The following is a 16,794-nucleotide window of genomic DNA, read 5'->3' as shown; positions in this document are numbered from 1 at the left end:
AAACAAATTCTAAACAGACTTTGCTATCTTACTTTCGTGATCGTGCCCATAACTTTGTTTTTATCAGGACTCTAGTAAAAATATTTAAGAAAAAAAAAATTATTATTTGTCCCACTTCATTTGGAGGCCCAAAATGACAACAAAATGTGCCGAGGTTCGGTAATTGCTTAGCAACTTTATAGTTTATCTCTGCTACTATAAAGCCAGGACCCTCTTTTCGTGTCAAAGGCTTCACCAATTTTTAGAAGTCCCCACATTACCCATGGTGAAACAATAATTAACTCAGATGAAAATATCTACAAGGGTTAGTATAGTAAAATAAAGAAAAAAGAATAAGGGGGAGCATACAGAAGCTAGAACGAGCCTGACCCTAGAGCTAAGATGGAACAAATAAGAGGGTGTACTACACCAACTAGTTGTTCTTGTACAATAAGATATTGCTCTAGAATTTTCCTAGGGAAACTAGCAAAACATCACTACTAGAAAAACAGACATTTTCACACGGATGAAATCTTTGTAAATAAGTACAAATTTTCACGGATTTCCGTGTGTATTCGTCTTTTCACATAGTACACTCACGGATTTAAAATTTGTACATATTGCGAGCGTTGCTAATGCTCTTTCACACAGAAAAGGTTGTCCGTGTGTAATATTTATGCAGACTCCACTTTAATTTCAACAATTACACTTGTGTCTGTATTTATATATTTATTGAATTTTAATTAATTTAACCTCATTTAGATTTTTTTTTTTGGTTCCTCCATTTACTGTATTGTCCTTCATGTGATTTTCCAGATTCGGAGTCTTTCAAATTGTCTTGAGAGCTTCTATGATACGCCAGACGCAACAAAGCTTCTATGATAAGCCAGACGCAACAAAGCAGTGACTGATCATCTCGGGGTTGATTTCATCCTGATTGAAGCGCAACTTCTTGATCAAATCCATGGGCTTGCGCTTCAGATGGATATTTAACCTATCAACAACATAAAATCAAAACCAACCACATCAAAAAAAAAAAATCTCAGATCCACAAATAATAGATCCTATTACCAGTTAAAATCAGTGAGAGGGTAGTCCGGTAGTAATGAACCAACATTACGAGTATCACCTTCCAATACAAATCGATCATCTGCACCAAAAACCCAGATTAGATAAGGAAAAAGATCACGTTTTTAATCTCTGAAACCCATAAAGATCAGATTTTTAATGAAAATTGAGGTACCCAATAGATGGAGAGGACTTGGCTGATGACCTAGACGAGAACATTGACGTTGAATAAGAAGAGGGCATTGGCTAAAAGAAGAGGGTGGTGAGTACTCCCACAGATATACAATAAAGAAACACAAAAATAGCAAGAAATTACAAAGAATAACAAAGAGAGGAAATTGAAATCCATACCTTACCTGCAGAGGATTTACGGATTTGGCATCTTGAAAAATACCCAGTCTGAAACCCCAACCCCCAATTATATCATAATCACATAACGAAATTACCCAAAAAAAAATAATACAAATTTACCCAAAAATTAAAAACCTTGCCAAGGAAGAGAATGCGGTCTTGAAATCTCAGGTTTCGGTGACTTGAACCTTTCAATATGGTCGGATTTCTCTTATTTGTGGAGATGTGAAGCTTTGTACTTCATAGATAGATCTGGAGAGAGAGAGAGAGAGAGAGAGAGAGAGAGAGAGAGAGAGAGAGAGAGAGAGAGAGAGAGAGAGAGAGAGAGAGAGAGGGAGGGAGGGATGTGGGTTGTTATGACTTGCGAGATCTGAAAAACTTGAATGAAGAGATATTGGAATGACTTACAACTTAGGACCCTATTGGAATTTGCCAAAAGCTATTGAAAAGAATTCACACGTGTATCCGTGTGAAACATGCGAATAGCGTACCAGATAAAATTACACTATCAAAATAATGTATTTAATTCTAAATGAGTAAATGTTAACACTATTCATATATAATTATATTTATATTTTAAATATCTTCAAACAGATATTTGGAGCTAAATATCATTTACACAGGTTTCTGTGTATAATATATTTTTTAATTTTATGTTTACATGTTTGCTCAAGTCCCATTAAAAGCATTCACACGGATGTTCGTGTGAAATATTATAAACTATTTAATAGATTTAATCTTTCACACGGATATCTGTGTGAAACATGTATACACACGGAACTCTGTGTATAATATAGTATGTTATAGACGGATTTTTGTCCGTGTGAAGTTCTGTAACAGTTTTTTCCGTGTGAAAATGCATGTTTTGCTAGTAGTGCATCTTTCTCTTAATTACCTTTATAAAATAAAAACACACTTTGGTTTTTAATATCACGGAACTTGTCGTGGAATTACTTGATTTTCTTTCCATTCCACTAGTGTCAACATATGCCACTGTAAACATAAGGGTCCTTGACCCATAAATCCATTTTTAGGGAAAATTTTCCCTAACAGCCTACCAACAAAAACAGCTTCCCCATTAGTCCATTTAACTCAAAAAAAGATTGAAATGATGAATTTTTAATAACCTCAATTATAAATTTACAAAATCTACCTCCCTGTTTCTCTCTCTCTCTTCCCCTATAGCTTTGGCACAATTTTTCCATTGTCTCAAAGCTGAAGAAAAAACTCTGAAGTCCCAACTCAATCCATCATCTCAAAACTTTGAGGTCAAGATTACTCTATCCACTTTACTTCTACTTCTCTTGGTTATGCTCAACTTCTGGTTCATTCTAGAGTTTAGTCAATCTTGAAATTGGAGTTGATATTTTGATGGAAACTTTCGAATGAAAAGTTTTAATTCCAATAACATCGAGAAGATATTTTACAATTCCACCCGTTTAAGTTTAATTCTCCAACGAATTGGTTTTTTTTTTTTTTTTGGAGAAATAGAAGTTGGGTGGTTCTAGTTGGATCACCAAATTTTCTATTTGGACCTCCCATACTTAGTACATTTACTTTTTAGAATAATTAAAAGGTTAAGTAGACCTCCTTATTTTTACCAAAACACCCTTGAACATAAGATACAACAATATGTTACTCTACTTTTTATCTCTATCTTCAACACATGAGAAGAAAAATGAATCAAAATCACATGGTATTGCTCTCTTATGAGTAGGTCTCTCCTCCACCAAAATTAATCAGAAGTTCTCGATCTTGATATGTTGCTGGAATCCTTTTGAATTTGGTAAAAGAAGGAATTTCAAGGATTTTGGGTTGGAAGATCGAGTAATAACTGTATCATAATACTCAATGAATTTAGTTTAAGAAAATTCCAAATCAGATTGTTTTGAATTTATTTTTGTATTAAATGATGAGCCATATATAGAAATTATCGTTTTTACTTAATTATTTTAGGTAAATTTTAAAACTATATGTCAATATAAGGAAATTCCGGAAAAGTAAAAAATAAAAAATTAATTTAATTGAATGTTTATATTTAGGGAGGGAATTTAAGAAGAGTATATATTTTTTTTTTCAGTTTTCTCTCTGTCCTTATTTGTCTTTTCATATGACTTGACAAAGTATATTAATAATTGAAAAAAGTTGGAGGTCCAAATATCAAATTTGGAGGTCCAACTAGAATCACTCATAGAAGTTTCATTAAATGGTATTCACAATTTCATATGCATCCAATTCCACTAAGAAAGCTATCGGCATTCTCTGTCAATCTTTACTTTTCATTCTATTATTAAATCTTATTTTGTACTCAAAAAAGTAATACATGTTCAAGTCAACCCTAATTTGTGTTTAGCTTAAACGCTAGGTTACTTGACCTAGTGGTAATAGGGTTAAATTAGAAAGATCTAGATTCCTATTCAATGTACGATTACTTTCCTTGTATGATTGAGATTTTATGCATTGTAATCCTCTATATAAAGAGGCCCCTATTATCAATGAGAATACACAGCAAATTTCTCTCAATTTCTAATTCCCTAAAACACGTTATCAGCACGAAGCCCTAACCTTGAATCCCTAAATTCGTAGCCTTCAAATTCCAGATACCGCCGCCGCCTACCTTGAAGATTCAAGTTCCAGAAAGCCAGAACCGGCGGTGCCACCTCTAGAACCGGCCGGCAAATACCTAAACCGGCCCCCGGAAATCCCAGAAAACTTTATGTCCGGTTCGAAGCTTTTCCCCCCGTCAACTGCTGCCATACTCCACCAGAAGCTTTAACCTAATCCCAGGTTACCGGTACTGAAAAATCATCACCGGAACCGACCTATTGGTACCTGAACCGGTCACCTGAAGATCCATTGCTCTGAACCGCCGCCTAACCACCAACCTAGAAGAAAACTCAACCCTGCTGACGCAGCCCTAGGCCCATACAGGTCTCGACCCACAGCCCACAGCCCAGAAACAGTCCTTGGCCCATAAGCACTGCAGACCTTGAAGCCCACATAAGTCAGCCTAAGACCCAAGCCACGTCAACAGCCACATCAGCTCCAGTCAGCACTCGGTCATCCTTCCACGTCAGCACCCCCGGTCAACCGACGGTCAACCTTTTTTCGGAGACTTCCGGCAACTTTTTCGGGTCAAGATTTTCGGCAATTTTTCAAGGTAAACTTTTCTAAAAGTTCCCGTTTTTGAAGTTTTTATTACTTTTCTCTTCTTTTTATCGGGGACTTCTAACAACCCTTCTTCTACCCCCTTTCTTCTTCATAGGGGAGACCAAAAAGCCAAACTGTGGGGTTCGTGCTCACTCCAAGCTTGAAGCTTGTAGAGTCCTCCAAACTTAGAGTTTGTTGAGAAGAAAAACGATCGACCACATACATCATTGTTTCGATCTAAATCCAAAACCCCTCTTGGAATCAGATTTTCTTGGAAGCGACTACGCTCAGAAAATCCCGAATTTCTTGGAAGCGACTATGCTCAGAAATTTTATAGTTTTTCGTGGTAGCCTTTTTCGCTCCGAAACTAACCCTATTTTCTTGTTGTTTTTCAGGATGAGTAACTTGAACAAGTTGAGTTTCGCTCCACTAGAGACAACAGGCGCAGGATACCACAAGTGGGTCCATGATGTGCGCTAGCATCTTAAGGCTGATGGGATCCTGAGCACGATCCAAGAGCCAAGTTAGGATGTGCTTACTCCTCAACAAGCTGCTGCTTTTGAAGCAAATAGAGCTACGAGAGAGGCTAATGAAGCAAAAATCCATCATTCTCATGATAAGGCACATGAATGACACGCTCCAAAATGAGTACCTCAATGAGGAAGACCCAAGAAAACTATGGGTAGAACTCGAGCAGCGTTTTGGCAACGTCCGTGATTCCCTGCTTCTAGACTTAGAAGTGAGATGGCATAGCCTCCGCTTCTGTGATTTCAAGTCTGTACTTGATTACAATTCAGAAGCACTTCGTATCAAGTCTATGACGGAATTCTGTGGACAGAAAATCACTGATACGATGTTGATCGAGAAGACTCTCTCCACCTTCCCCGTCTCTGCATTGATGATAGCCAAAAACTATCGGATTGATGTCAATGCTAGACGCATCACAAGATTTCATGAGCTAATTGGTGCCATGAACGTAGCTGAGAAGCACGACAACATACTTGTGAAGAACTATAACTCTACACCCGTGGGAACCAAGTCAAATCCGAAGTCTAATTATAGTCGCGCCTCCAAGGGAGGACGCAAGGAGGGAAACCCGAAGAATAGGGATAATTCTGGACATTCCGGTCCATATTCTCGCCCTAAAGAGAAAGGAAACCGCCAAGATAGGCGTGCACGGAACCGTGGAGGTAAACGTGTGAAGAGAGAGAGAGGCCAAGCCTCCGGTTATGTTGGTAACGCCACCAAAGGCAATAACCGTCCTCAAAACGCTCCCAGAGCACCTCAATCAAGGGAACCTGACCATAATGATGCTTGTCTCAGATGTGGATCAACTGGACATTGCGCAAAAGCATGTAAAGCATCCCAGCAAGTTGCAAACGCATACAAGACATATCGTGAAGCGAGGGAGACAAATTACATGGAACAAGAAGATCAAGATGGCGATCTCGATCTAAGGGTGGAAGACTACAAGGATTAAGACCCAGAAACTGGCGATTTTGATTAAGTCTTTTTATTTTCCAAGAGATGTAGGCAATTGCCATATTATTATAGTAAATGCCAATGGTATTAGTCTTTCTTCAAAGATGCGTACTCAATGTAAGTGTGATGTCTAGGAAGGTTTTGAGATAAGTGATACTTAAGTGAGCTTTGCTCCACCGACATCTCTCTACTCACCTGGTTACATTTGCATTGAAATTACCAAAAGGAGTTAAACGACTACCATTGTTTTGCATTAGCTAGTTTATTGGATTAGATTCTTTTTTATTAAAGAAACGATGATGTAATTCCGTTTAGCTTATTAATAAAAGTTGAGTGCTTTTCTTTATGACTCCTTTTTAAATTATAAGCTTTTCTTTTATGAATGGATGAACTACAATGTCTTGTGGATAGTGCGACCACGCATACCGTTCTACGATATAGGCAATTATTCTTAGAGATGTTGCCTACATATTCCTCTGTGACTACGATGGCTGGGCCATCAGGTTTAGTTCAAGGACATGGAATGGCCCAATTCCTATTGCCAAATGGCACCTTGATTAAAGTCACTGAAACTCTCTACGCTCCTAAGGAAAATCGAACCTTGTTGAGCTTTAAAGATATAAGAGCCAACGGATTCCATGCGGAAACCCGTAGTGAGAAAGGAATAAAATTCCTTTGCATTACCTCTAATGATTGCGGATGAAATAGCATCGTGAAGAAGCTTATGTGTCAATCTAGTGGACTTTATGTCACTACAATTCGACCAATTGAATCCAATAATGTCATAAGAGAAGATCTCTTGGATTCAGACACATATTGGCTTTTGCATGACCGACTAGGACATCCTGGTCGTGATATGATGCTCCATATACTTAAGACTTCACACGGGCATCCTTTCTTCAGAGTGAGAAGAAGCAAGAATCAAAAATTGATTCCAGGACTTAGCAAGATCGCAAAAATTGCAGCTTCTGGGGCTGCTGCTGTCTTGGGTCGCCGAAAGGCCGCCCCTGTCCCTAGTGATGACACCATAAATGGCACCAACCATGAGCATGACACCATGGTTGCTCCTCCTAGTAGCCATGATGCCACACAAACCAATTACCATGGCTCTAACGCCATAATGGGAGATGTAGTCACACACTTTGCTTCTAATAGCGCTACAGATGCTCAGGCCCAACCAAAATCCTCATTGGTTGCTTCTAAGGCCCCTCGCTCATTTTGCAAAGCCTGTTCCTTCGGGAAATTAGGACCGAGACCGTCCTACGCAAAGGATCCCAAAATACTCATTCCATTCTTACAGAGAATCCAAGGGGATATCTGTGGACCAATTCATGTGGACCTTTTAAATACTTTATGGTATTGGTTGATGCGTCGACACGCTGGTCACATGTCGCGTTGTTGTCCACTCGCAATGCTGCTTGTGTTAAACTCCTTGCCCAGATTATCCGTCTACGGGCTCACTACCCTGACCATCCAATTAAGTTCATTCGACTTGATAATGCTGGGGAGTTTACATCGAAAACATTCGATGACTATTGTTTGGAGCATCCAGTTCCCCATGTTCATACCCAAAATGGTCTCGCAGAAGCCGCTATCAAACGACTACAAATGGTAGCACAGACATTGGTTATGCGCACCAATCTCCCTGTTTCTGCTTGGGGATATGCAATATTGCATGCAGCGACGCTAATTCGTCTACGACCCACTGCAACCCAATCCTACTCTGCGTTACAGCTAGTGACTGGGTACGAGCCTGATATCTCGCACTTACGCATTTTTGGGTGTGCCAATTATGTGCCTATTACGCCGCCACAGCGTACTAAGATGGGTCCACAACAACGAATGGGCATTTACATTGGATATGAATCTCCAACGACGAATGGGGATTTATGTTCAACAGGAACGACAAGAATCGTCGTGGTCTGTCCCCACTATGTCTCATCTCGATCCCCATACCGCACAGTCTGAACTTGAAGTGCGAAGAATAATCGAGCTCCAGAAAGTAGTAGACATTCTGCCTGATGCGTTTTCTGATGTTGCCAAAGTGACGAGATCACACATACCTGCTGCAAACGTGCCTACAAGGATTAATGTCCCTAATAATGGACATAATGCCACTCCTGTGACACCAGGAGATTGCGCCATTGCCCAGGATGGCAATGATGTGGCGTCTATGGCCACATGTCCCTCAAGGAAGCGCGGTAGACCAATTGGTTCGAAGGATACTCGCCCTAGAAAGAGAGCGAATGAGGCACAAACAAATTCTTTGATCATTGATACTCAAAATCCGTCCCATGAGAATGTTCCGGATTATGGTTATGTCCAAGAGACATCATTGGGGGACGCCTCAATGTCAGAACCTATCCCTGAGAACGTAGAGATCTCTGTAAATTATACTAGTGTACATGGGACGTGGGAAAGAAACTCCATCATCATTGATGATGTATTCGCTTATTCAGTGGCGCGTGAGATTATTGAGACCGATGACATCGAACCAGGCTCTGTTGATGAATGCCAACGTAGAGCTGACTGGACAAAATGGAAAGATGCGATCTAGGCATAACTTGATTCTTTAGCGAAAAGAAAAGTATTCGGACCAGTTGTGCCAATACCGCCCAACACCAGACTAGTTGGTCACAAAATGGGTATTCGTTAGAAAGCGTAATGAGAGAAACGAGATTGTAAGATACAAAGCTCGCCTTGTGGCGCAAGGCTTCTCACAAAGCCCTGGAATTTACTACGAGGAGACCTATTCTCCCGTAATGGACGTCATAACGTTCTGCTACCTTGTCAGTTTGGTAGTTTCTGAAAAACTGAACATGCAGCTTATGGATGTGGTTACTGCGTATCTATATGGGGATCTAGATACAGAGATATACATGAAGATTCCAGATGGAATTAAGTTACCCAAATCAAGTAGCTCTAAACCACGGAGTGCGTTTGCTATAAGGTTGAAACGCTCACTATATGGATTGAAACAATTCGGACGGATGTGGTATAACCGTCTAAGTGACTACTTGATTGGAAAGGGATATGTCAACAATGAACTATGCCCATGTGTGTTCATAAAAAGGACAAGTTCCGGATTTGCAATAGTAGCGGTTTATGTCGATGATATGAACATAATTGGCACCCTTAAAGAGTTAAGGGAAACCGGTGAACACTTGAAATCCGAGTTTGAGATGAAAGATTTTGGGAAAACACGATTTTGCCTCGGTTTAGAACTTGAGCACCGTAGAGATGGTATCCTGATTCATCAATCAGCTTATACCCAAAAGATGCTTAGGCATTTCAACACTGATAGGATTAAGCCTTCAAGCACCCCCAATGGTCTTCCGTAGTCTTGATCCAAAGAAGGATCGATTTCGTCCAAAAGATGACGAAGAAGAAGTGCTAGAGGCAGAAGTGCCCTACCTAAGTGCAATAGGGGCATTATTGTACTTAGCACAATGCACAAGACCAAATATCTCATTCGCTATGAACTTGCTAGCTAGATATAGCTCTGCGCCAACACGACGACATTGGACTGATGTTAAAGATATCTTTCGATACCTAAGTGGTACGATCGATATGAGCTTGTTCTATCCCTACAGAGAGATGATGGATTCAGACCCATCTAGTGTCAGGAACTCCACATATGGTGGACTGCATTCCCTCTCCCCATCCCAAAACGATATAAGTGTTTTGGAAGGTTTTGCTAATGTTAAGTACCTCTCTGACCCACACAAAAGTCCCTCCCAAACTGGTTATGTTTTCACCATGGGAAAGACCGCGATATCTTGGAGGTTAACAAAGCAGACCTTACTCGCTACCTCTTCGAATCATGTAGAGATTATTGCTCTTCACGAAGCAGTTCGTGAATGTATATGGCTTCGATCCACAGTTTCGCATGTTCGAAGCAATTGTGGTCTAAAGTTTACCACGGATGAGCCAACAAGCATTTATGAGGATAATACTGCTTGCATTGAACAAATGAAGAAAGACTACATCAAAGGCGACAACACCAAGCACATATCGCCTAAATTCTTCTACAATCAGCAACAACAGAAGTTCCTCAGGATCAAAGTGAACCAAGTTCGATCTGAGGACAATGTGGCAGACTTGTTTACTAAGTCATTTCCTAAATCCTCGTTCGAGAAACATGTGGCAAGAATTGGCTTGCGGAAATTATCTGAACTCCCATGATCGTAGTCATTAGGGGGAGGCACAGATATTAGGGGGAGATGTCTACATGTTCGTCTCGAATCGTGAAGGGTGTGTTGTGCTCTTTTTCCCCTTCTACCGAGATTATTTTTGTCCCATTGGGTTTTTGTTACTCGACAAGGTTTTTAACAAGGCAACGAGAGAAGCACCGCATTTGGGCAACACAAGGGGGAATGTTCAAGTAAACCCTAATTTGTGTTTGGCCCAAACTCTAGGTTACTTGACCTAGTGGTAATAGGGTTAAATTAGAAGGATCTAGATTCCTATTCAATGTACGATTACTTTCCTTGTATGATTGAGATTCTATGCATTGTAATCCTCTATATAAAGAGGCTCCTATTATCAATGAGAATACACAGTAAATTTCTCTCAATTTCTGATTCCCTAAAACAATACCGGAATTTTGATTTTGAGATACTGAACTGTGGGTTTTAAATTTAAATTTGAATTTGAGATATTTAACAGTAGGGAATTTAATTTGTTTTGGGGGCCTTGGCTATGATTCAGTTTGTTTTTTTGATTTTTTTCTCTGTTGAATCAAATGTTATTATTGTGGCTGTGCGATATAAAAGTCTGGAATTGAATTAATGTAGTCCTTTCCCCTCTATATACCTGGGTCCTAGCTGTCCCTAAGGACTAACTGCTTGAACTATGACCACACACAAAAAGGAGCTATCTAATATTAGATGACATTCTTAAACTTACGGATGTTTTATACATGTCTTGTTAGATATTTGTTTTAGATTAGAGGATGTTTTTCTTGCGTAGCTGATGCTTTCTTTCGGATACGTTTTTTAAGTATCATAATATACATTAGGTGAAATTTTTCAAAAGTGTCGTCTAGTTTTCAATGACGTTTCTCGAACATCATTAAAGGCCTTTCTAGGTGTAGTGTAGACAACTAGTAGCCGCCATCTGTTTTGTTTCAGAATGGCTTTATTTGACTTGTTAGGGGTTTTGATAGACTTTTTCATGTGTTTAAGAATTTCTTTTGTGCGAATTGTTCTAAAATAGCGGGATTATATACATTCTAGATGTTTTTCTTCTCTTGGAAATTCCATTGATAAGCTTGGACGAGTAAACCCATGTGATTAGTTTCCTGAAAGACCTCTAAAAAGAGTTTTTTTTTTTTGGACGAGTAATTAACTGTTGCCATGCCATGCCACTATACTATGGCTATAGTGCCCCAGGGACACAATAGTAATTCAATAATATTAAGATTAAAGAATAATAAAAATAAATGCATTATCTTCACAAAACAAGGATAAGTTTTCCTCATAAATAGGAGAGGGAAACATCTTTATCTTTAGCAGACTCTACATCTTGCTCATTAGCTATTTTGGAGAGCATATTTAGTTGTTTATCAATTTTAGCAACTGCACCAGACTCCTAAATGGCTTTCAAATCTACCTTTTATTCACGCTTTATGAGAGTGTAATATGGTATGAAAAGTGTGGAAATGCACTTTCTTGGCTGATGTTTGTAAAGTGTGAAAAGAAGGAGGATTCCTTGAACTATTTCTACATGTCGCTATAGTAGCTAGAAATGATGAGCTCGAGTAAACTAAGGTGGTTTCCTGAAAGCTTTGGCTTGAAAGGAATGAGAGAGTGCATGGGAAGCAATTGAGGGCAGCAGAAGATAAAATTGAAGGTGCGGCATATTGGTGGGATATTTATGCAAGTACTAATGCAAGTGGCCAGGATGGCTGTACTGAGAAAATTTCTAAATGGGCTGCTGTCGTATCTGGGCATGCAGATGCAATAATCTAGATGGAAGTGCCTGGAATAGGCTATTTGAACCTACAAACCCAGGCACGGAACCAGGAAATAAATTTGAGGTGGGCTAAATTTACCTTATGTTGCCACAGAAAAATTATTCTAAAAAATTTGGTAGAGTCTACTTTGTTTTGATAGAATATCTCAATTGCATAACACCTGTCAAAATATCATCCACAAAATGCATTTTGTTACCCAAATCTAGCAATAGAAAATTGAAACAATTCAAAGTTAAATATTCAATGTCAATATAAATTCAACTACTTAAGTTGTGCTCTCCGGTTGCCTAAAGCATAAAACTCATCAATAACCGAATTTGAATCAATAGTATCAACAATTTCTCTCTCAATATGCACTGTCATTAAATCTGCAAGAAAGTCATCACTCATCTTGCTTCGAAGTCGGTTCTTAATGAGCTTCATGGCTGAAAATGCTCTCTCTGTTGTAGCCGTAGAAACAGGAAGAGTCATCACTAGACGGACTAGTCTCTCAATCAACATGAATGGTGTCCTTGTGTTAACAAATTCTTGACATAACTCAGAAAGGGTGCATAAATCTTGAAATTCTGAAAGTTCGGAGAATTGATACTCAAAATGCTCCAATTGGTCTCTTAGATCATTTAAATCAGGCACATCATGAGGATAGAATTTCTCAGCCAAACAACATATTTTGTCAATGTCAAATGATTGAAAATCAAATCGAGGATCTAATGCAGAACTAAGAATCAAGAGTTCCCTTGTTTGCTCATTGAATCTACTATTTAGTTCCATCAATTGAAAATCAATTACGGCATTGAATATTTCAACACGATAATAATGCTCAATAGTGACACAATTTTGTTGTTGAGAAAGACGACCCGTACCTTCCATATGGCGAGCACTAAAATCTGGAGCCTCAATTGTATGTGCGTCACAAAACGATACAACACTAGCAAAGAAATCAACCCAACCATTTTCTCTCAACTTTTTAAGACGACCCTTCGTACTATAAACTAGATTCATAGCATTTATGATCTCTTGAGACTGTTCTTGCAATGACTTACAAAGAGCATTTGTGATTCCCATAGTTTTCTCCAACAACAATAAGCAAAACACAAAGTCAAATGATCTTAGAGCTTTAGAAGCACCCAAAGCCTCTCCACGTATTTTTCCATTGAGTCCATTATCAATCATGTTTTTCAAAACTGAACTAGTTGAGTTATACAATTTCATCAAGTTCTTGATAGAATAATACCTTGAACTCCACCGAGTAGCTCCAGCTCTTTGCAAATTGCATGTTTGATTAGCTCCCTTTCCAGTCTCAAGTTCCCCAGCAGCAATTTGTTCTACAACTTCAACTTCTTGGATAGATTTTAACTCAGAAACACGCTTAGCAGATGAGTCAACATTGATGATACTAGTCAGCATTTGAAAGAATAAATAGATAACACCCACATCTTTAGCTGCAGCATTCAAAGCTAGTTGTAGGCGATGAGCAAAACAATGTACATAATATGCATATGGACACTTTTGCAAAAATAGTGCTTGCAATCCATTCCACTCACCACGCATGTTGCTAGCACCATCATATCCTTGACCACGCAAATTTTCAACTTGAAGATTGTATTCAGTAAGAACATTGTCTTACTTTGTTACCTCACTTTGATCATGGACAATTGGGCATTTAGGTATTAATAATACAAATTCAATATCTTTTTCTAGAGATCAATAGATTCGATTACTTACATCAAGAAATCAAGAAATACCCAAATTCTAACCTAAATTACATTCTAATTTCGTAAAAAAAAATTATTATAGAAGAGAAGTAATACCTGATGAGAGAATGAGAGTAGAGTGCTGAGGAGAATGAGTGACTTGGCAGAGAGAGCTGACTAGATGTTGATGCTCGAAAGTCTGGCGGTAGCCAAACCTTGGTCTAACGCTGGTCCGGCAAGCGGACCGCTACTCTACCGCTCTGAGGATTACTGCTAGCTGCCAAACACAAGACAGGGCGTTAGAGGGAGACCGCGCTGGGCGGTCTTCAACTCTCCGATGCCTAAGTCAGTCAATGCATATAGGCAGCATAACAATAATGAGTAGTAAAATACGTCATTAATGAGGAGAGAGGAGAGGACCTTTTATAGGTGAGGAAGAGGATGATCTTCTCCTTGTTTTCGATGTGGGACTGATGTGCTTCAGTTCCCAGTTTCAGTAGCTTCTGATGCTAACTTGACACGGCGCGTGGTGGCGCGTCGGCGGTGCTTTGGGGTTGATCCGGGGCTCAAGCGGTAACCCGGCTAGCTGTCTTTACGCCAGTCACTCATATGGTGGGCGTTGGTACCCCTGGCGGTACAATGAGCTTGGCTCATTATAGCTAATTATGCTTGCAAATGCACATGTATGTACAAGTCCCCCAAATCCCCAGTCAAGGAGGGCAATCTTGGTTGGGGAGTTGATCGGCGGTTTGAAGCGTTTCTCCCGCTAGACTTTGCAGAGGCATAATTAGCGTCAGTGCGTCGTCAACCATGGATTTACTGAGCAAACGCTTTGTGCCCTTTCGGGTGGGCCCCTGCTAGGCCCCCCAGGGAGTCCCCCACTCCCCGGCTAAGATGGACCTCCGGATGGTCGCTATTATTGTTTGTTGAGGGGGAGCTGCACGGAGCAGAGGGTGTTGGGTTGCGAGCCCAATCTTAGCACCCAAGTGACGGGGGTCAACGTACCTGATCAGGGCTGTCGTAGACTGTTGACTAGTCCCCGTGTCCCGTAGGGACATTCTGACCGTAACTCCGCGTGGCGGCGTTGTCAGAGAGGCGTGGCCTCGGGATCCGCCGCTGGCGGAAGTCCCCCCGCTAGATGTAGCAGGAAGCAGCGTCAAGTAGACGTGCTTGGTGGTATTTTATTGAGCGGTATTGCGCTGAATAAAGTACGCAGCTTGTCAGATGAGAAAGGGGGGGTCCGCTAGCGGTTTGCTGTGTAGCGGAGGACGCCCCGTTTACCGAATGACGAGAGAAGTTCCGTTGGAGACTTCGATGGTGACAAGAGAAGTTCCGCTGGCGGGGTTTCGCTCAGTGGACTGTCACCTGGGAGATGACAAGTGAGAAAATCTGCTGGCGGGGTTTCGCTCAGCGGAGACTCCACTTGGAGGATGACAAGTGAAGATCCGCTGGCGGGGTTTCGCTCAGCGGAGACTCCGTCACTTGGAGAATGACACGTGAAGATCCGCTGGCGGGGTTTCGCTCAGCGGAGACTCCACATGGAGGATGACAAGTGAAGATCCGCTGGCGGGGTTTCGCTCAGCGGAGACTCCACTTGGAGGATGACAAGTGAAGATCCGCTGGCGGGGTTTCGCTCAGCGGAGACTCCGTCACTTGGAGAATGACACGTGAAGATCCGCTGGCGGGGTTTCGCTCAACGGAGACTCCACATGGAGGATGACAAGTGAAGATCCGCTGGCGGGGTTTCGCTCAGCGGAGACTCCACTTGGAGGATGACAAGTGAAGATCCGCTGGCGGGGTTTCACTCAGCGGAGACTCCATATGGAGGATGACAAGTGAAGATCCGCTAGCGGGGTTCGCTCAGCGGAGAATCCACTTGGAGGATGACAAGTGAAGATCCGCTGGCTGGGTTTCGCTCAGCGGAGACTCCGTCACTTGGAGAATGACACGTGAAGATCCGCTGGCGGGGTTTCGCTCAGCGAGACTCCATATGGAGGATGACAAGTGAAGATCCGCTGGCGGGGTTCGCTCAGCGGAGACTCCACTTGGTTGGGGGTTTTCTTCTCAAGTGGTTACTTCCCTTGGAAGCTAAAGGAGACGACGGTTGACACGTGGCCAACTCCTAGAGGGTTAGCGTCTGGAGGCTTGTCTCCTAAGCCTAGCCGTCTTCTCGTCATTAATGCGAGTAATGATGGATTTCGTAACCGAGGCAACGCCTCGGTTAATCCGGGGAGTTAGTGAAGACGTGGGACACGTGTACGGTTGCTACGTGATGTCGTTTTCTAGCGGACGGCTCAGGATTGCCTGATGTTGACATAAAAGGGAGGGAACTCAGCGAGTTTCGATACTTCTGGAAAATCTTCAAATCTGAGTCGCCTCCTTCGAGCCTTGTTCGTCTGTGAATTGCGAAGAAGATTCCCCGGTTTGCGTGGAGCTGTCGGACTCGAGAGGACGAAATATCTGTCAGTGAAGACGAGTTGCACGCCACAGCTTCGACGTGAGGTTGGTATTTCGAATCCTTTTCCTGTTTCGTTGAATCTGCAATGGTGGTTTCTGGGTTTTGCTACTTCTGTTAATGGTGTGATGTTGCTTCTTTGGTGTTCTCTGAGGGTGTAGAGAGAGATTTGAGGGAGGTTATGGTGTTTGACAGAGAGTTGGGGTTTTGCTAGATGGTCAAATCTGGGTTGAGTGTGCGTTTGTTCTTGTTTTGGTATTTTTCTGGGTAATTGTCCTTGATGTTTTTGTACTAAACGAATATAGGTAAAGGCTAGATCTTGTGTAAACTGACCGGTTTGGGTTTTAGGGTTTGGGATGGCTAGCGTCGTAGAGATTTCGAGCAGTGAGGATTCCGGGTCTGACGTGTCATTCAGCGCGGCGGATAGGAATTTTATTGACTCGTTGCGTTCGTCTGCCCGTGCAGGAACCTCACTGCCAGAACCGCTAGACATCGAGCCGCTACAAACCATACCCTGGGAAATAGTAATGGGTCGTGCTTCGCGCCCCGAGAGTTCTAGGGCCAGGGAGGCCGCCGCTGCTCAGAATAGGCGTGAGGAGCGGTTGGCAAGTAACAGCGCTGCCAGTGGCTCCGCTGAC

General features: G+C 41.4%; 1 protein-coding gene and 1 long non-coding RNA gene across 3 annotated transcripts; both read right to left on the bottom strand.

Annotated features, from left to right (window-relative positions):
- Window positions 1–544: 544 nt before the first annotated feature.
- On the bottom strand, window positions 545–1,723 carry LOC121049655. 2 transcript variants are annotated; one of them, XR_005800971.1, is made up of 5 exons: window positions 1,534–1,723; window positions 1,399–1,446; window positions 1,223–1,293; window positions 1,051–1,129; window positions 545–973 (listed from the first exon to the last, which is right to left on the bottom strand). It is a non-coding gene; the product is annotated as an uncharacterized LOC121049655 (long non-coding RNA). The 2 variants fall into 2 exon arrangements; XR_005800970.1 differs by having other exon boundaries at window positions 1,223–1,723.
- A 10,324-nt stretch (window positions 1,724–12,047) lies between these two features.
- Window positions 12,048–13,628, bottom strand: LOC112174453 (zinc finger protein 862). The gene is made up of 2 exons (XM_040509043.1): window positions 12,871–13,628; window positions 12,048–12,456 (listed from the first exon to the last, which is right to left on the bottom strand). Exons 1-2 carry the CDS (start codon window positions 13,556–13,558, stop codon window positions 12,269–12,271), a joined length of 876 nt encoding a protein of 291 aa, XP_040364977.1. The 5' UTR covers window positions 13,559–13,628; the 3' UTR covers window positions 12,048–12,268.
- Between the last annotated feature and the right edge of the window lie 3,166 nt (window positions 13,629–16,794).

Source organism: Rosa chinensis, chromosome 6, assembly GCF_002994745.2.
Source record: "Rosa chinensis cultivar Old Blush chromosome 6, RchiOBHm-V2, whole genome shotgun sequence".
Taxonomy (NCBI): Eukaryota; Viridiplantae; Streptophyta; class Magnoliopsida; order Rosales; family Rosaceae; genus Rosa; species Rosa chinensis.
The sequence above is the reverse complement of the archived record's forward strand: the minus strand, read 5'-3'. Positions and strand labels throughout refer to the sequence as shown.